At 55.2% G+C, this 20,050-nt stretch overlaps 1 protein-coding gene across 3 annotated transcripts in view; it reads left to right on the top strand.

Annotated features, from left to right (window-relative positions):
- The window catches only part of CUEDC1 (CUE domain containing 1), an 83,455-nt gene that overhangs the window by 51,729 nt on the left and 11,676 nt on the right, over positions 1 to 20,050 (top strand). For 2 of the 3 annotated variants that reach the window (XM_058704369.1, XM_058704367.1), the window contains exons 2-3: positions 12,469 to 13,112; positions 17,265 to 17,392. In XM_058704369.1, coding sequence (XP_058560352.1) covers positions 12,762 to 13,112; positions 17,265 to 17,392 — 479 coding nt within the window. In that variant the 5' untranslated portion in view covers positions 12,469 to 12,761. Of the gene's footprint in view, positions 1 to 2,828; positions 3,021 to 12,468; positions 13,113 to 17,264; positions 17,393 to 20,050 lie in introns of those variants that run through there. The other variant, XM_058704368.1, reaches the window with a different exon arrangement.

The following is a 20,050-nucleotide window of genomic DNA, read 5'->3' as shown; positions in this document are numbered from 1 at the left end:
TCCCTGCACTCCATTCCAGGGGCTGGTCCTACAAGCAAGTGGGAAGGCAGTGCCTTGGCCAGGGTGCATCGCTTCCTGGTTCTGGCCAGTTCTGCTGCAGGTCAGGTCGGCCTGACCTCACCTTTGCTGCACCAGACGCTGTAAAAAAAAATTCTGGCACAGATGGGGACGAGAGAAGGGCCTGGGGGCTCCCGTGGTTCTGCCGTCAGCCTAGTGAAGGGAGTGGCTGGCGTGGTGGGCTGCAAGGGGGATGGAGGGTGGTGTTAGTGCAGTTAGTGTGTGGGGAGGAGAGTGTGGCTGTAATTTTAAAAACACAGCTTCAGAGTAAGGTGAAGGGAGGAACGGATTGAGTACCTAGGCTGGCTGGGAGTGTTCGGGAAAGATCTAATGAGGGCTGTGTGTCCTGTGGCTGTATGAGTGAACGGGTTTGGGTGAGCCGGTGTGCATAGCACACGCAGACGTATGGGCTGTTTTGTAATTACTAGCGTGTGCACCACCAGGGGAGAGAGCACCTGCCCAGGAGTCTGGGTTCAGATCACAGGCTCTGTGACCTTTGGCAACGGGCACCATCTGGAAGTGACAACATTGAGATTTCTTTCTGCCTTCCCAGCCTGGCCTCTCTAGAGGGCATGTGTAGGCACATGGCTGTCTGGAGGCGAGGCCGTGTGGGTGAGTAAAGGCCTCAGGTGGGGAGGGGATGCCCGACAGCTGGCTACTGGGTGCCCCAGGCTGTGGAAGGGGAGCTCTGCTCTGCACAGATGAAGAAGGGGCCAAGGCGAGGAGAGGGGAGCAGCCTGCGGTCGGGAAAGTAGCTGGCCTGCTAAGTGGCTCTAAACAATCCCATCTGCTGTCTGGGCTGGCCCTTCTTGCTGGGGTGGAATTTCTGATGATGTCTTGGCTGCCAGAGGGGGAGGGCCACGGCCCTCCCAGCCACAGCTGCTGCCTGTTCTTTTGAAGCTCAGGGCCAACCACCCCCTCCCCAAGCCTCTGCTCCCCGGCCGAGCCTGCATTCCTCAGCTGCCAGAGGCGGCACTTCTGAGAAGGCCACTCAGCCTGTATGCCTGTGCTCCTGCTGCCTGCTGGTAGGGAGCCCCTACCGGAGAGCCGGGCCCCCAGGAGGAGTGGGAGGGCCTGGGCGACCCAGGCCCTGGTATATTCCAGTCACTTCTCCCCCTAGGAAACACAGCAGAGTACGGACAGGCGTGGGGCTGTTGGCCCAGCTCCCCACTCCACTCAGGGGCCACAGAGCCCCTCAGCCCGAGGTCCTGAAGGCCCCTGAGGGGAGGCCTTTGTGCTGTATGCTGTCCCTTCGGGGCTGGATTCAAGATCCTAACTCCAGGCTTGACTCAGCCCCTGAGAACTGTGTGGCCTTAGAGCCTTACTAACAGCCGCCCCGGGCTGAGAGCATCTGTGTGGAGCCTGTGTGTGCCCATGGCATGAATCCCCCTCAGAGGGGAACCCATCCTCAGAGGAACAGGCGTCCTGTTCTACAGGTGAGGAAACTCACTCAGGAAGTCCACTCACCCAAGCAGTGGTGATCAGAATGTAAGCTGAGGTTGGCTTGGAGCTAAAGCTCCCTTTTTAACCTCCGTGCTCTACAGCCTTTTACCCCTGACTCCGCGCCATTCAAAAACCAGCTTGTGGGGATGCCTGGGTGGCTCAGTCAGTTAAACGTCCGACTCTTGATTTTGGCTCAGGTCACGGTCTCACAGTTCGTGAGATCGAGCCCCGTGTCGGGCTCAGCACCCGACATTCTCTCTCAAAATAAATAAATAAACTTAAAAAAAAAAAAAATCTAAGTTAACTTAAAAAAAAAAGAAGAAAGAAAGAAAGAAACAGCAACCTGTGGTTTCCCCTCTGCAAGGAGCTTCCTGGCCAGACCCGACCCTGCCCTGCCCCAGTGGATCCCCCACGCCGTGGTCTAACCTCTGAAATAGCTGTGGCCTGGGCCTCCACCTTGCTCATGGGCCTTCATTCTGCCCTGTGAGGCCACCAGGAGGCGCGCGGGTCCCTGAGCACGAAGGGGCGCAGTGGGAGGAGTGGCGCCCAGTTCCCACTGAGGCACGACTACAGGAGACCTGCTGAAATAGTAGAGGCGGGAAGGATGGAGCTGGCTTCTAAGGATTACAAAAGTTCTAGAGTCCTGGAGGCTCTGGGGTTTGCTTTTTTCATACACTTTTCTTCTGTCACCATTCGGTTTTTGTTTTGCTTTGTTTTAATTTTTTTTTTTTAATGTTTATTCATTTTTGAGAGAGACAGACAGAGCATGAGCAGGGGAGGGGCAGAGAGAGAGGGAGACACAGAATCTGAAGCAGGCTCCAGGCTCCGAGCTGACAGCACAGAGCCCGACGCGGGGCCTGAACTCATGGACCGTGAGATCATGACCCGAGCCTAAGACGGACACCCAGCCGGCTGAGCCACACAGGTGCCCCTGGTTTGTTTTGATTAGAGACACAGTATAAGGTGGAGGTTAAGAAGAGCATGGACTCTGGGGCCAGACAGTTTGGACTCGGATTTTGGCTCCATCACTGACTGTGTGACCCTACGTAAGTTATTTGAACTCTCTGGGCCTTAGTTTCCTTATCTGTAAAGTGGGTATAATAATTGCTTTACTTTGAGGCTTGGATGAGATAATGCATGCCAAGTGCTTAGAAAGTAGATGGCACACAGTGAACATTCAGACATTTGCTATAATTATTAAAAAGTAATTCACGTCCATTGTAAATAATATACATATGCAAAAGGAAAATTTAAAAAAATCACTGTAATGCTGTCATTTTGCTATTCTTTATAGGTTATTATTTTATTTTTATGTTTTTATTTTTTAGATAGAGAGAAAGACAAGCAGGGGAGTGGGGGAGAAAGAGAGAGGGAGAGAGAGAGAGAGAGAGAGAGAGAGAGAATCCCAAGCAGTCTCCACACTCTGCATGGAGCCCAACGCGGGGCTCGATCCCACAACCTTGTGATCACGACCTGAGCTGAAATCAAGACTCAGACGCTCAACCGACTGAGCCACCCAGGTGCCTCTGCTTATTTTACTTTTAAATTTATGAATGTGAATCAAAACTTAAAAGATATACAAAGATTTACAGAGACAAGTTTCCTGGTCTGTCTCTTATGACCTAATCCTTCCCAGTGGAAACCTATGGAATCAGTTTCTTACGAATCCTTTCCGAGTGTCTTCTCCATACACACTGACATACACGTGCCATAACGCACTATAGTATGTTCTGTACACACTGTGTTCGGCCTTGTATTGCTCCCCTGAGCGATGGGTCTTGAGCAGAGAGACATAAAGAGATGCCTCATTTTAGTTTACTCTTGTATAGTATTCCATTATACATATTATATGCATTCCATAGAAGAGGGGTTCATGGATCAGTGGATGGGTGCACAGTGTATGTTAGTGGGCGGAGGGAATGGGGGCAGGAGTTGGCATTCTGTTCCCAGGACCCTCCTCTGCCCACCCTGAGCACCCCTCCCTAATCTTGGTTCCTTGAGCTGGATTCCCTGGGCATGCTCAGATACTAAATTGTCTGGCATCATTGACTGACTATCTGTCCCCAGGGGCCCAGAGACATCTGTGACTGTCTAGACTTGAGAGCTCAGCCCCAGACCACACAGGCCCTGCCTACGGAGGGGCCTTCAGCCTGACTGCCTGAAGGAGGGGCCCAGGGAGGGGCCGCTGGCCTATCTCTCCCAAGGCGCTGGATCTGGGCCAGCATGAGCTCATGTCTGGAGCCAGCTCAGCTTTACTACCTTGCACCTGAGCTGCCAGTGGCTCCCTTCTCCCAGTTTGGGCCACGGACTCGGTCCCAGGTACACATACATTGGTGCCAGCCCTGAGGGGTGGGCCTACGGCCCCTGGGTAGGGCAGTGGGGAGTAGCACCCGCCCTGTCCACTGAGGTTTGATCTCCTCCCAGTCTCCTGGGCTGAGTGTCTTGGCTAAGCTGGTACAATTTGTTGATGGGGAGAGGGATTGTTGTAGAAATCGGTTTTAAGCAGCTCAGGAGAAGTGGAAAACAGTTGGTCGTCCGGCCAACACCCTTGGTGGGGTGCAGAAAAGGGTTTTGTAAGGAAACTGCCACGGTTCTGTCTGTCCTTCAGGATGAGGCTTTGCCTGCAAACTTCCCCTTCCTCTTCTCTTGCTCCCCCAACACAGGCACCAGTCACCCCCAGCCTCTTGAAGGGCAACTCTGCCTGGTTAGGACTCAATTTGGTCCACAGGTGCCGAGTTCTTGCCATGTGCCCAGCTCTAGCAATACAGAGGAGTGGTTGAGCTGGATGGATTTACAGTGCTGGCTCCGGAGTCAGACCTCCTGGGCTGAAATGTCAGCTTGGCTGTGTGACCTTAACAAGTTACTCGACTCTTCTGTGCTTCATTTTTCAATCTGTAAAGTAGAAATCACAGTGACATAGGCACCTTGTAGGGCACAAAGAGCAGGTGAGAAGAGCTAACATGCATAAGGCACAGGGAGTACGGCTGACTTGTAAAGAAGCAGGCAACATATGTACCATTATCCTACCAAGATGTGCCAAACAAGTGACATGTCCCTCGTGCCTGAGGAGCTTCATGTTGGGCCTTTTCAGCTGGAATGCAGAAGTGGTTTCCTGGTGGTGCCGTTCACACAGCCAAGCCCTGTATTTGGGCCTCAGGGACAGAGATGAACGATGGTGTCCTTAGGACTGAGGCTCCAGGGCAGATGCTTCCATAGGGGAGGGACCTTTTTAACTTCGTTGGAAACCTCTTGCCCTAGTCCTTACTGTGTATAGTTCCTGTTGGCCACAGACCTGGCCATGGGAGTTGAGGCAAGAGAGGGAAAAATTAGGAAAGAAAATGTCATTCTTCTCCTTTTTTTCTTCTACAGACTTTTAAAAGATTTTTTTCTGGGGAAAGGGGATTTTTTTTTTTTTTTCTGCCCCAGCCTTAGACTGGACTAAATGATTGGGCATGGCCCAGAGAAGCTAAGTGGGCAACCCAAGGTCACACAGCAGGGCATGGCAGAGCTGAGTCTGTCTCTCCTTCTTTTTCTCCTGCTGCTCTCAGGTCTAGGCCCCCCCCCCCCCAACGTGGCTATGCCTGAGGGTCCTCTCTGCTCCTAGTGCCACCCAGAGGTGGGCACAGGTGTGGCCGCCCAGCAGCTCAGTCCCTCAGAATGAGGCTGGCTTTGTCACAGCCCCAGCAGCTGTGGCCGTTTGAGTTTCCATTAAGCCTTTTCCGCGCCTTGGGCAGGAGCAGGAGGCTCGGCATTTAAAGGTCACCCGGCTTTTGAAGCTGCAGCGACATTAATAGCTTGGGAAGAAAACAAGCCTGTGCAGGGGCAGGAGGACAAGGCGCCTCTGTCAGGGCCGCCCCTCCTCCTCCCGCTGGGTGCGCACACGCATCCACACAGGCTTATACGCTTGTGCACCCACACGCAGCCCCCGAGAGCCTCTCTCTGTCTCTTGTGCCCCCACCCTCCTTCCTCCCCCCCCCCCCCCTCCCCCCGCTTCTGCGGCCTCTCCGGCTCAGGAGCCAAGATGCTTAGCAGACTAGCCTGCGCCCTGCCCCCATGGCGTCTGAGGTGACAGTTGGACAAGGACGCAGCTGCCCTGAGTCCAGCAGCCTCTCCATTAGCACTGCCATTACCCGCCTGAGGTTTCCCCGGGACTTAACCATGGTTACACAAGCGTCCCAGGGGTCATATGACCTCATTCTGGCCCCGCTGGCTTTTGCAGCCTGGATTCCCGATAAGACGAAGTAAGCCCGGGCCTCGGCTTCTCATATGGGAATGAAAGGGCTGGCAAGCAGGGCCTATCTTGCTTGCCAATTCTAATCACCTGGTAGGGGCTCTGTGGGCTCCAGAGGACAAGAATACCTGGATAGATTAGTGATGTCTGCCAAGGACATAGGCTGGAAATCGGTGGCCTGTGTGCCTTGCATTTCCCACTTGGAGAATAAGTCATTTTGAAACTTCCAGTCTTGGATTCTGAGACCCTTGGGCTGGTTGGGTTCCTCTCCTTTTGAGTCGGAGGTGGGGTTGGGACAGATTCTTGGGTTCTAGGAGAGAAGCTGCTCCGTTTGCCCTTTCCCTGGGAGCCCCGGGGCCTGAGCCCTAGAACTCCACCTAGTGGCCTGGCATGGCAGTGCCACAGGGCTGGGCCTCTGAGTCCCCTCTGCGGGGCCGGATCACAGCAATTACAGATGGGTCACAAGACCTGGTCTGTCCCTTGTCCCTCAGGGATTTTCAGAGGAGGGAGCCAGGGGTGTGCAGAGACAGAGCTGGCCTCAGGCAGTCCGTCCTCCTTCTAGAAGAGAAAGGGTCGGGCAATTGGGACCTCTGGCTTCCCAGCCCCACATCTCTTCCTAGGGCCTCCTGTTCTATCCCTGCTTTCAGGGTTGGGTTCTCCCGGGGTGCAGTAGAATGTCAAGTCAGATCTTGGAGGGGGTTGATCTCCTGTCCCCTGGAACTGACGCTGGCTTGGAAAGGGGACCATCCTGCCATTAGCCTTGTGTGCCTTTTAAGGGATGAGGCCCTCAGGCCAGGCAGCAGAAGGCTCACGGGACCTCAACCATGTCACTGATTGCCTTGGCCTCAGCTGTTTCGTCTGTGAAATGGGATAATAATGCAAGCCCCTATAGAAATTATAGCTTTTTTGTGTGAGGACTAAATGAGAACATAGAGGAGAAAGGGCTTTGGAAACTAAAAAGTCCTCCCGCTAACCCCCATCTTGCTATGAGCCAGAGGGAGGAGGGGAAGGGAAGACAACCCACAGTTAATTGTGCCCCTGCGTCTTTCCTTCCCTTCTTTATCCACCTAACAAACCTCTGTTGTTAGTGCCAGGCACTATTGTAGGCACTTTACTCAGCACAGTGAATAAAACGGAGACCTCGCCCTCACGGACCTTGCATTTGAGTGGCAGAGGTGGTCAGCGACAAGCAGAGAAATAATCTCTCAGGTGGCCTGTTCCATGAGGGAACGTGGCAGAGGGGGGTGGTGATGCCTCTCTGGTAAGGTTGTGCTTGAGTAGGGGCCAGAGGGAGGGGAGGGAGGGCGCACATCGATATTTGGGCAAAGAACATGGCAGGTAGTAGAAAGAGTAAGTTCAGCATGGGAGTGCGTGTGGCTTGCAGGGTGACGAGCCAGGATCCAGGATGCCCAGAGCGAGTGAGGGGAGGGGACAGAGTGAGGTTTGACAGTGAAGGCAGGTGGCACAGGCAGGACAGTGTGGGGCCTGGTGGACCACGGTAAGGCTCTAGGTTGTGTTCCGAGGACATGAGGAGCCATTGTGGGGGGTGGAGCAGAGGAATGGCATGACCACCGTGGTGAGTTGTCTGCGGAAAGGCAATGGGGGACACAGAGGCAGGCAGGGGTGGTAGCAGTGGAGGTGGTGGGGCGTGGCCAGATGCCAGGTTTTGAAGCTAGGGAAGATTGGATTTGCTGGGACTGGGTGTGGGATGTAAGAATTCGAGCACTCGAGACGCTCAAGCTTTTGGCCTGAGCCCTGTGGAGTTGCGGTTAACAGAGACGGGGAAGGTGGGGGGAGCAGGCTGGGCTTGGAAGGAACCAGGGAGTCAAACTCAGATGACCCATTCTGTCGGAGCTGCTATTGGACATCCAGGTGGAGGCAGCAGGTCAGATGTGCAAGTGTAGAGTTGAAGGGCATATTCCCAGGAGGCCTCAGGGCAAGAGAAATTTGGGAGCCGCTATTCAGCATGTAGATGGTATGTATTTAAAATCATGGGACTGGAGGGGCGCCTGGGTGGCGCAGTCGGTTAAGCGTCCGACTTCAGCCAGGTCACGATCTCGCGGTCTGTGAGTTCGAGCCCCGCGTCAGGCTCTGGGCTGATGGCTCGGAGCCTGGAGCCTGTTTCCGATTCTGTGTCTCCCTCTCTCTCTGCCCCTCCCCCGTTCATGCTCTGTCTCTCTCTGTCCCAAAAATAAATTAAAAAACGTTGAAAAAAAATTTACAAAATAAAATCATGGGACTGGATTACATTGTTCAAGCCACAAGTGTAGCCAAGGCAAAGGGCCAAGACCTGTGCCTGAGGCCACACCAACCTGTCTTCTTGGGTGCTTCCTGGCTCCAGGCACCCGTGTAAGTTCCATCAGAGCACCCCCTCCAGGGCGTATTCTCCCGAGTTTTACAAATGAGGAAGCTGAGGTTCAGAGAAGTGAAATGATTTCTCCAAGTCACACGGCCTTACTAGGCCCAGTGAGAATGGAAGCCCAGGACTCTGGCTCCTAGGCGCTCAAGTCTCCCAGGTGGACCCTATCTGGTGTTGCGGGAGACGGGCTGGGATGACCTTGGGCAAGGTCAGGCGGCGAGCTTGCCGGCAGCCTGCCCACCTCCCTGCGCCAGGCCAGGAGTGACTCAGGCCTTGGCTGTCTCCTCACGCTTGGAGTGAGGATTGGCAGGCTGCTGCCCCCCTCCCCCCCAGTCCCAGATTCCTTTATGGGGAAGTGGAAGGCCTGGCTCCCTGGGACCTGGGGGAGGACAGGTGTGGGATTTCTGCTTCCCAGTGCCTAGGTCACACACAGCCCAGAGTTCAGGAGAGCCTTAGAGTTGGCCTCCAAGACCAAGACCTCCAACAGGCTCAATGGGTTTCATTCACTTCCTTTTTCAGAAGTGGGTCAGGGGTTATCTCCCTCTGTTGCCCTGCCAGAGCCCCGCAGCTGGGGTTCAGAGAGGTCAAGTGGTTTCCCCAAGGTCACAGAGCCAGCTCTGGGGCTGAGCCAACAGACACCCTTTCCCCTTCCCTCCCCCAGTGCTGTCTAGGTCACATTTCCTCTGCTGGAATGTCAGCCAGGCCTGGCCCTGTCTCCTGAGCCTGGGCCACACACGGTTGCATTTCTGAGCCTCCTTGGCTCCTAGCCCTTCAAGCCTGACTTGGCATTTTGGGCTCTTAGGAGGTGGGTTCCTAAATCTGGCCTCTCTACGTACTGGCTGTGTGACTTTGTGCAAGTTACCTAACTTCTCTGAACTGGTTTCCACAGCTACGAAATGGAGACAAGAGTGTCTATCTCTGGAGTTGTAATAAAGATTAAATGTGGAAGTGTCTGGCACAGGGCTGTAAACCTAAGTCACCTGCCTTAATTCTTTCATGTGGTTTTTAAAAAAATTTTTAAGGGGCGCCTGGGTGGCGCAGTAGGTTAAGCTGCCGACTTCAGCCAGGTCACGATCTCGCGGTCCGTGAGTTCGAGCCCCGCGTCGGGCTCTGTGCTGACAGCTTGGAGCCTGGAGCCTGTTTCCGATTCTGTGTCTCCCTCTCTCTCTGCCCCTCCCCCGTTCATGCTCTGTCTCTCTCTGTCCCCCAAAAAAAAAAAAAAAAAAAAATTTTTTAAAAGTTTGATTTTGAGAGAGTGAGTTGGGGAGGGGCAGAGAGAGAGAGAGAGGAAGAGAGAGAATCCTAAGCAGGCTCCAGCTGTCAGTGCAGAGCCCAATGCAGGACTCAATCCTGACAACTGTGAGATCATGACCCGAGCCAAATGGAGTGGGACACTCAAACGACTGAGCCACCCGGGTGCCCCTCTTCCATGTGTTTTAAATTGCTTTTCATTTGAGCTGTGCTCATTGCAAAAGGCAGCCTGGCATAGATGACCCTGACCCCTAGGACAGTCCTTCTCCCTGCTCCCAGTGGTGCTAGTCCACCTCAGCCCTGGCCTCACGGTTTGCACTTGAGCTTAGCAAGGGATGGTCCTGTCAGAAGGGGGGAGGGGCATGCACGGCCCCACCTGGTGCCGATTATAGGCAACTTGGCTTTTGGATCTGTGCATTCCGGCAGAGTCCTGTGGAAATGGTGTTTCTGAACAACGACCTCTGTTCCCTCACACTTCCCATTAGCGTTTCTGAGCCACTTTCTCCTCACAGAATGACCTTTGATGGAAGAGTCTAGGCTTTGCCACTGCCGGCCATATTGTCTTTGGGCAATTCTGACAAGTCTTGGGCGTCAGTCTCTTCATCTGCAATGTGGAGCACGCTGTGGGGCTGGCCCAGAGTTGTCATCCATCACATATTGGGGCACACACAGAAAAATGCTGTTTTTCCAGGCTTTTCACCTGGGGTAAATGGAAGAGGAGGCTGCTTGACCTGCGGTGTCTCCAGCCGCCCAGGCCAGCCAGGCTTCCCCCGGGGCTTCACGGATCAGTACTCCTTCCAAGGGCTGAAGGACGCCCCACCCCCCGCCCCCCACCCAACCCTGGGTAGTAGTTCGGCCAGTGTCCCGACTGCTGGCTCTCTGGTTTAATTCTCACTGAAGCCCCATAAGTACGGGTGAGGTCATTGGGCACCGAGAGGAGAGGACACTCCTGGGAGGTCCCACAGCTGGGGAGTGGCAGAGCAGGGATTGCAGCCTGGGTCTGAGCCACTGCACTTCCTGTAAACGGTGGGGGTGAGGGAACTTCCCGACAGTCACACCCCGAGGGGCCAGTCCGGATGGCCGCTAAGGGGGAAATGTGGACCCCATCATTTTCCCTCCTCCTCCACCAGGGGTGGATCAGGTCCTGGCTTCCATCTCTAAGGGTCTCCCCTTGGCTAAGTGAGAACCAAGTCTCTGTCTTAGTAAATTACTTGCAGGGCAGGGGAGAAGGTGGCTTTACTCCAGAGGGTGTTCACACAACGCACTGACTCGGATGTGTGATGACACCAGGACAGCAGACGGCGGCCCTGGGCACTGGCCTCCCGGGCCCCGTGTCCCTGAGGTCCTTGTTAGAGGCCTCAGCGCAGGTTTCCAGAGCTCGGGGTAGTGCCTCGCCCTGGAAAGCGTTCTGGCAAAGTCAGACCAGCATCCTCACCTCCCGATGTGGCGGGGTTGGTGGGAGGTGTGGACGTGGGGGGTTGGGGTGTCTAAAGCCGGCTGTGGGAGGCCATGTTGTACTTGGCGACCTTCCTGTGCTCATGTTCATAACAGTTCCTGGACTGATCATTTGAGGTCACCCCTCCGTTTCTCCTTGTGAAATGGCTCTAGCCTCTCTGGAACGTGAGTTGCTCATTTGGGAAGAGAGGGCGTGTAACAAGTTGGATGGTAAATCGTGCTTTACCCAGTCAACAGAATACTACTCAGGCATTAAAAATGATGCAGTAGATCTCTATGTTCTGACATGAGAAGATGACTACAATACATTACTAAGCGGAAAAAACAAGTTGCAGAGAATTTATGGTTTGATCACATTTCAGGAAAAAAAATTCATACATATGGGAGTAGATGCATAAAGGAAGTATCTAGATGTAGATACACCAGAGTGTTCACAGGTGTGTTCCGGAAGCTGGGAGGGATTATAGTTCTGTAACATCTGTGTCCAGAGGTTGCATGGGGCCAAAGTGCTTCTAGTTTTCCGTTCTTGAATACAGCTCACTTCTCTGGACTGGGCAGACGCCCACCCGACAGGCCCCAGAACAGGAGCCCTGGACAATTTCCACGTGCCTCTCAGGATGCAGACCTTTCTAGTAGGTTAGAATCTCAGCATGGTGGCACTGGGGAACAATATGCAGCCTCATTTGACCTGTGCGGAGACTGTCCTAAGGGGAGAGAGGGAATCCGTAGTAGTGCTGGCTCTTCTGACCCCAGAGGGAGTGAGAGCCCATCTGTTGCACTTTCCACGCTCCTCTGCTCTTGTCTTTCCTATACCATCAGCTGTTTGACTGTTGGAATCATGGCAAGGAAGATCATCATGTCGATTTGCTCACACGCACGTTTCAGTGTCAGCTGTTAAGGATTATGATCCCAAGTCCTAGAAAAGGGAAAACAGGTTTGCACCTGTTTCATCAAACTTAGGAAATACCCTTTGATGGAACGGTCCCTTGAAATAAAGCTGCCACTTTTCTACAACTAACAAAATTACTGTGAATCTTGGGGTAAGCATGAGAAGTTCAGAATTTGATGTTTTTAGATGTACTCACCTCTCAGTTGACTGCACTAACAAAACTGTGACCTTCGCAGTGATTTACATGCTTGGTGGTGAGTGGGCAGGACAGTTTTCTGTCGCAGATATGATGGCACTCTCCACAAATTGGAGGCCATGGTGTTGGGATCAAGTTGGGACCCTGATGTGAGAAGCAGACTGGGTGGGTCGGAGACCTGAGGGTCAGGATGGGACCTGTACAGGCCCCTCCTGCCCTCAGGTCCTCAGGGCTCCTTGGCAGTAGGAGCAGTGATTGAAACCAGCAGCCACAGTCCTGGGTTCAAATCCTAACTCCACTTCCTCAGCATCTATGCCTCAGTTTTCCTACCTGTGAAATGGGGATGCTAGGGCCTACCTCACAGTGGTGTCCTGCGTCGACGCACGCAGAACCCATGGTGCCTGGCCCAGAGTAAGCCGTGGCTAACAGGTAGCAATCCTGCGTCAGTACAGAACTGTGGCTGTTTAATTATTGCAGGTGGAGAGAAAGCACAAAGAAGTGGTTCTCCCGCGGGCGAGGCAGGAGCACCCCCCCCCCCCCCTGGTCCCTTGCCATTCAGCTCCTGACTTCTCCTCCCTCGGTTTCAGGTGGGACCGTCGGTGGAGCCGGCTCCAGGATGCCCCGGGGGTGTGGATGACCAGCCGCCCAGCCCGGATGCCGCCGCCCCGCGAGGGCCGCTCCCCGAGGGCCGCCGGTGGCCCCGCGCCCTAGCCTCCTGACCCGGGGACCCCGCGCGCCCCGCCCCGCCCCGGCCGCCCAGGGGAGCGGGAGCCACGGGAAGGAGCCTCCCGAGCCCGCCGAGCGAGCGGCCACGGCGCAGGGACCCGGGGGCAGGAGCTCGGCGCCGGCCGCCAACATTTTCCCCCAGCGGCTCGGCAAAATGACCAGCCTGTTCCGCCGGAGCAGCAGCGGCGGCGGGGGCGGCGGGGGCGGCGGCTCCGCCGGGGCGCGCGGGGCCGGGGCCGGGGCCGGGGGCGGCGCGCCCGCCTCGCAGGAGCTCAACAACAGCCGGCCCGCCCGCCAGGTGCGCCGCCTCGAGTTCAACCAGGCCATGGACGACTTCAAGACCATGTTCCCCAACATGGATTACGACATCATCGAGTGCGTGCTGCGCGCCAACAGCGGCGCCGTGGACGCCACCATCGACCAGCTGCTGCAGATGAACCTGGAGGGCGGTGGCGGCAGCGTCTACGAGGACAGCTCCGACTCGGAGGACAGCATCCCCCCGGAGGTAGGGGCGCGGCCCCCGATCATTCGCCTGGAGCTCCAGCGCTGTTTGAACCTCACAGAGGACTTGGGTTGTTTCCCCTGGATGAGTTCTAACTCGCGGGTAGCGGGTTTCTCCTAGGAGCACCATACCCAAGTCAGCCAGTGGCCTTTTATGGGCAGAAATCATGCAGTCATTCAACCAACATTGAATACCTACTCAGCGGTGTGCCACGCACTGTACTGGAGCCAACTCAGGGGTCATCAGAATCGAGGAGCTTGTTAAAAATGCAGACACTTGGGCCCTACCCCAACATACTGAAACGCAATTCCAGGCTGGGGCCCTCTAGCCTGTATTTTTCTAGAAAGGCTCCTTTCGAACCTCTGGGGTGTCCACCTTGGCCACGTCAGACCAAGTTTCGGCCTGCACAGAGCTCACAAGAATCAGGCAATGACAGCCTCCAGTGGCAAATGCTATGATGGGAGAAATGGAAGCAGGAGAGGCTTCCAGGGTGGCTTCCCAGAGAAGGGAGGGCTAAGCTGAGGCCCGAAGAAAGAGTACGGAGCAAGGGAAAGGATGTGCAGGCAGAAGGAACCACTCGTGCAAAGGTTAAGAGGTGAAACAGAGCACGAGTCACTAGGGAGCTGGCCGTGGGACCATCTGTCAGGACCCTGGAATGAGCAGAGACCGGCAGCTCGAGGAGGCCTGGTGGTTGAGAGTGAGCAGGGCTGTATCCTTAGAGCACAGGGAGCCGTGGAAGAGGAGTGACCTCAGACTTACTAACTTCCTCTGGCCAAGCCATGCCGGAGGCGGGAGCAAGCAGTGCCCAAGCGGTTCCCTCCTTCCTCAGGGAGGTCACTGGGGGAGAAAGGGCCACCCTGCTGCATCAGGGCCCAGCCGGCCGCATCCAAGAGTCCAGTAAATGTTTGGCCCCTCAGTCTCCGCAGGACCTGCAGTGCTGGGTGCAGAAGGGGCACACAGGTCACCACCTGCAGGGACATCTGGGACGTGTGGCCATGGGCAAGACTGAGCAGGTGGGATTTAACTCCGCTCTTCATGGAGTCCCAGCCTGTGCCAGGCACCACCCTACATGTTTTAGATGTATCGGTCCTTCCAGCCCTCATACGCTTTGTGAGGTGGCATTACTACCCTCTTTCACAGAGAAAACCTAGACCCGGCTCTGGCCTCAGACTCCGTCTCAATGTCAACACAGCCCCGCAGGCACCCGCTTTCTGTCAACACGGCGCTGCAGGGAGATGCCCACCTGCCCTCCCTTAGTGGGTGCTGCCTGGGATTTCTGTCTCCAGGCAGGGGAGAAGCTCTGTGGGCAGTGGCATCTGACTCACGCCCGTGTCACCTGCAACACCCAGCACGATCCTGGCACATAGCAGGCACCCAAGGAATGTTTGTTGAGTGAATAAATGTTGCTGCTGTCTTTGCACAGCTTTCTTTAGTCTCTTTCGTGAGGAGACCACTCTTTGACCTGCCTGGATTAGCCAGTGGAAGGAGTCTTAGAAAACCCAGATGGTCTTTGTAGAGAGGGGTGTGCGTGTGTGCGTGCGTGTGTAGGTGTGGGTGTGTGTTTGCAAATACATCCTTTAAGTGTGAGCAGGAAGGAAAGTATTCTGCATACTTTGACCCCTTCCACAGTCTCATTTATCCTGCAGTCTGGCAGGTAGGGGAGAATAATCTTTCCTCCTTTGTCCATGGCACCCACAGGGCTGTGAACCTTTGTGGGGCTTCACCATCCCCTAGTTAGGCCTGTACTGTGCGAGCTTCTGTTTTTCTGAGACCCTTGCTTTCCAAATTGAGCCCCTTCTCAGCACCCTGCCTTGGCTGTGTCCCCAAGCCCCCACCTTTGGAGCTCTGCCTGGCCCGTCGGCAGGCAGTTCCTGAGCCAGCGGAAAGTGCTTCAGAAAATTTATGAGCAGCAGCTGGAATGACAATAATGGCTGACTGGTGGATGGTGGGCTGCCCGAGGGGGATCCTTGCTACAGAAACATACCTCCTGTCAGACAAATGGCCCAGCCCCCAGCCCCGAGAGCACCTGGCAGGCATCTATCACCCACACGGAGTTAAGCCAAGAGGCCACAAAGCCGAAAACTTCAGCACCTTTAGAGCCAGAAGAACAACCTCATTGTGGCTGGTGGGGTTGCAGGGAGAGCGGCAGAGGGAGGCCAGAAACATGGCTGGGGTTACTCTCTCTGGAGACTCGGGATCAGCCTTTCTGGAGCGTGCCTGGCCCACTGCCTGCCTCCTTGGCGTTTCCTCATTCTGCTCCAGGAGCCTCTGATGAACGTCTGGTTCTTGCGGCCCCAGGAGGCTGTGCTGAGGAACGGAGCGGCTGCCAGGGGAGGGGGCCTCCTGGTGCAGCCCCCGAGGCCTGCTCTCCCTGAGTCTGGAGACCGGCCACTGCAGGCCACAGTCTAGGAAACCCCAAGCAGCTTCCTTCTGGGAAGAGTTCCTTCCCAGCTCTCCCCTCCTCCCCCATCTCCTTCACACCAGCCTCAGTGGGCCAGGTCGGCCAGCCACTGAGGGAGAAGCTGGCCTCAAGGCCCCGGTCTGGAACCCTGGCCCTCAGAGCAGCACGGTCTGAAGAACGGGCTGGGGGTCAGGACCAACACGTTCTCTGGGGGCACCCGGTAGTTGCTGAGCCCCTGTCCTGTGCCAGGCACCAGGGGCTCCCCAGTGAACTGGACTGGAGCTTGCAGTGTTCTCTCTCTCTCTTTTCGCTTCTTGTGGAAATTTGGGGTAAGCAGAGCAGTGGCCCACAAAGCAGCTACATTCTTCTTTTTCTGCAAAAGCATCTGTTTAAATACTTTCCGCCTCAAAGGAAAGAACGTTAGTGCATTCCAGGGCGGGAGGCCTCCTTGGGTCGGGCTGGCTGTGCATGCACGAAGTGTGGCAGTGCGTGTGTGAGTGTGTATGCACTCGTGTGTGTGCTCACTCACCTGCCAGGGTGTCCCTGCAAGACCCTGGGCGCCTGGGCATGGGTGGGCTCAGGGCAGAGAGGGGGTAGTGCAGCCTCGGCTCGCAGAAACAGTTTAGCGTGGCTTCTGCAAACTCGCTCGGGGCTAAAAGGCAGGGCCTGGGACCTCAGGCCCATTGACAGCCTCTGAGCCCTTCCCATGTTCCTTGGTCTTGGAGGAGATGGAAACAGAAGTGGGGAGCAGAGGACGGGAAGCTAAGGTGTAGGTCAGCTGGGGTTGGTTTGACCTGGGATCTCCTGGTTGATGGTCGCCTCCTGCCCCGGACTCCCCTGTGGATCTCTGGGGAAGGATCTAGGTCAGTCCACGGCGCAGGAGCCCTGGGTCTGGCCCAGCCCTTGGCTTTTCCCTGCCCCTCTTTCTGGCTTCTGGATGAAGAGACGAGTCCAGGAGGGAGAGACATTCTGGGTCTCTCAGGTCTCCCTGAGACCTGGATCTCTCCCCTTGCCACTGTCCCCCCCCGAGAATCCAACCAGGGTGTGTAGGCGTTGTGCCTGACAGACAGGTCTTTGCTGTGGACGCCATGTCCAAGTTGAAAACTCAGTTCTGAAAAGAACACATGGCTTTGCCATGTCACTTAGTCAACCTGGGTCTCAAGTTCCTTATCTGTAAAATGGGAGTAACAATCCTTATCGTACCTTGCCAAGTCGTTTGAGGTTAAGGTGAGCTAATTGAGGTAGAGGCAGTCTGAGAGCATGAATGACGTTAAAGTTACTTATCAGAAGGAACACACATACCGAAGGGTACATGTGGCCGTGTGGCTCGATGAAGTTTCCCCAGCACCCGGGTCAAGAAACATCAGCAGAGCCCGGAATCCGGGTGTCTTCGCAGCCTTCTCCACCCCCCGCAGAGGTCATATTGCTCTGACTTCTAGCACTGTGATTTGTTTCGCCTGTTTTTAAAGCTTGCTTGGGTGGGTAATGCTGCTCTGAACATTCTTTCGGGGACGTGTGCTTTCATGCCCATTGAGTATGTTGGAACCGTAGGGTCAGAGGCGGCCATGCGTTTAGCTTTACAGAAGCCCAAACAGTTTAGCAGAGTGGCGGCCGTGTCCCTTTACACCCCCACCAGCAACACAGCGTTCCCTTACTATGCATCCTTGCCCACACTTGTGATTTTGTCTGAATGTTATGTAAATTCAGGGAAGGATGGTTAACATTTTTTTTTTTTTTTATTGTGTCTGATATAGATCTTGGAGAGGACTTTGGAACCTGATAGCTCCGATGAAGAACCCCCGCCCGTATACTCCCCGCCAGCCTACCACATGCACATGTTCGACAGGCCTTACCCGCTGGCTCCCCCCACCCCACCTCCCCGGTGAGAATCCATCTCCTCTCCGGGCTCAGGGCGGTGGGGCAAGGGATCAGGGGTTGGGCTTGAGAAACAAACACAGTGGGAAACTTGGCTGGACCCCTCAGTATATCATTCCACCAAGAACAGGCTTCTACAGCAGCAAGAGACATTTTAGCTAGATACCAAGGAGAACTTTCATGCCGTAAGGATCGAAAGAGCAAATGTTCACTAAATTCATCCTCTAGGCCAAGTGCTGTGCTGAAGGTGACTGGGGACGCCATGTTAAATAAGGCTCAGCCCTGCTCTCTGGGATCTTACAGTCAAGGCTGATGCACGTGGGAGAAACGTGTACCGGCGCTTCCCCTCCTGAGCCGTCGGCAAACATTACTAATTGATCACTGTGCTCTTTCCTGCTCCGTTGAGACAGAGCTTCAGAATCCTCTCCAACACAGCACTCCCAGAGTCCTCAGTGACTGATGGAATGGAGATCTATTGGCTGTCCCTGGCCTAGGCATGTCGTGGGGATTTTCAGGCAATGGGAGCAAGTTAAGTCTTTTTCTGGGATGGTCTGGTAATTGGAGACCGAGGAATGGACTGCTGGGTCCTTGGAGACTTCTGGCAGGTGAGGGACTCTGTAATTTCGAAGTTTAACCGGAAGCTCGTTGCCAGCGGGGTCCCGCGGTCTCTCGGGGGCTTGTTTTTCTGTGCCTCGTGTCTGTAGGGGGGCTGCTGGGGGGAGCCCAGGTGCCTCTGTGTCCGGGAGTTTCATTTCCTTAGAATGGCTCAGGGCGGGGGTGCCGAGGAGTGGGGACACATGATGGGACAGGGGACTTTGCCAGTGGATCGTTCCTTCTGGGGATCTTGGGAGCCTCCGATGGCAGTAGTGAACTCTGTCACACCCGCGTGGAGAGTAACAGCAGCTACCGTTTACTAAGTGCTGGAAACCGGTGAGGCTTTGTACGTTCGCCGCTTAGGAGGCAGGCACTGTCATCCTCATTTCACAGGGGAGGAAGCGAAGCCTGAGAGAGGTTTCGTAACTTGCTCAAGACTACAGAGCCGAGCTTTGATTTGGTTCTGAGTCCACAACCAATGTCCTTGCTGCTGTCTGTTGCCTCCCTTTATGAGAACGTTCTCTGCGGTTGCAGCTCAGAGGAGCTGATGGAGGCCTAGACGTTTACAGGGCAGAGGGGACGATGCCTTGAGTCAGGGGCAGGAGCAGAGCTGGGTCCTTCCTTGATTGCAGGGGGTACCAGGAGGCTGCAGTGTGGGGCGGGGGAGAGGCAGGGAGTAAGTGGGTTGGTCTGGGTGAGGCCTCGGCAGGACTGGCAGCCTGGCACAGGTCATGGAACCCAGGGCTAAATAGTTTTCCTTCGACTTTTCTTTCTTTTTTAAAAATAGGCCGAGATGCTTTCACAAAAGGTGCAGTTTCTGTCAGGCAAAGTGGTTCTGCCTGTTTTTCAGAAGCGAAAACTGAGGCCGTAAGAGATGGGATCCCAGAACGAAGCCAGGGGGACCTCGGCCACATCCTTCTTCCTCTCCTTTGGCCGGGTGTTCAGCTGCTGTGGGTGCAGTAGGGCTGCGGGCAGGGGCGGTGCAGCTCAGTGATTGAAGCCACTGTTGGGGGCAGGATGACCTCAGCACTAGACCAAGGCTCCAGAGGCCTGAGACCTGGAAACGAAGGCTTCGCTAGGCCTGGGAAGGATACAGGGAAGAGAACTTGAGTCGTGCAGTCAGAAAAAAGGAAAGTGCTCTCCCACCCCTGTCTTTCAGCTGCCCAACTTCTGATACTTTAGGTGCTTCTGCTGTGTGGGCTTTGGCTCACTACCTAACCTCTCTGAGCTTTGCTCCCCTCACATGTGAAGTGGGACTACTAATCCCGGCCTCGGCACTGCTGTAAGGACTAAAAGAGATACCGTGCGTGGAGCACTTAGCAGTCCCAGGCGTGAATCAGACCTACTGTCTGTGGTTTCCTGCTCCCTCCCATCCCTGGCTGTACCACTGGCCTCTGAGCTCTAATGTGGAACACTGAGACCAGTGGTGAGGCTTCTCTCAGGGGCCAGTGTTCAGAAGAAGCGGGGCCAGGCTCTGAGCGTGTGCCCCCTTGTCCCAGGATAGCCCAGATATGCCCCTAGGTCATCTCCAGGCCTAGAACATTCATTTCCAGCATTTATTGAGTCACCTGCAACATGCAGGTGCTGAACCATGTGTGTGACGCTGAGATGAATACAGCATTGCCTTGACCCCCAAGGAGATCGGAGTCTGGGGGAGGTACAGGGCTGGGGCAAGAAAGCCTGCCTAGAGGAACTCATGTCTGAGCTGTGTCCTGGAGAGGTAGAGGACAGGAGGGCATTTCAGGCAATGGAAGCAGCATGTGCAAAAGCCAGGAGGCAGGAAAGGGGGAACCATCCAGGAGCTTCAGGAGTCCGGGGAACTCCGGGAAATGTGGAATGACCTTGAAGGCTGGAGGTCATGGGGAGCCTCTGGGTCCTCTGAGGAGCTTTGGCCTTATCCTGCAGCCAGCAGGTTTAAGCTGGAGAGTGACAGGATCAGGTTAGTGTTTTAACAATCTCCGTCTGGCTGCCAGGAAGGGGTTTGGGGGAGGAATAGCAGGAGGTCCCTGAGGGACTGCAGCCAGGGCGGCAGGGTTTGGGAGCTTGCCTTGCTCAGACACAGAGAGGCAGG

Source organism: Neofelis nebulosa, chromosome 16, assembly GCF_028018385.1.
Source record: "Neofelis nebulosa isolate mNeoNeb1 chromosome 16, mNeoNeb1.pri, whole genome shotgun sequence".
Taxonomy (NCBI): domain Eukaryota; kingdom Metazoa; phylum Chordata; class Mammalia; order Carnivora; family Felidae; genus Neofelis; species Neofelis nebulosa.
The sequence above is the reverse complement of the archived record's forward strand: the minus strand, read 5'-3'. Positions and strand labels throughout refer to the sequence as shown.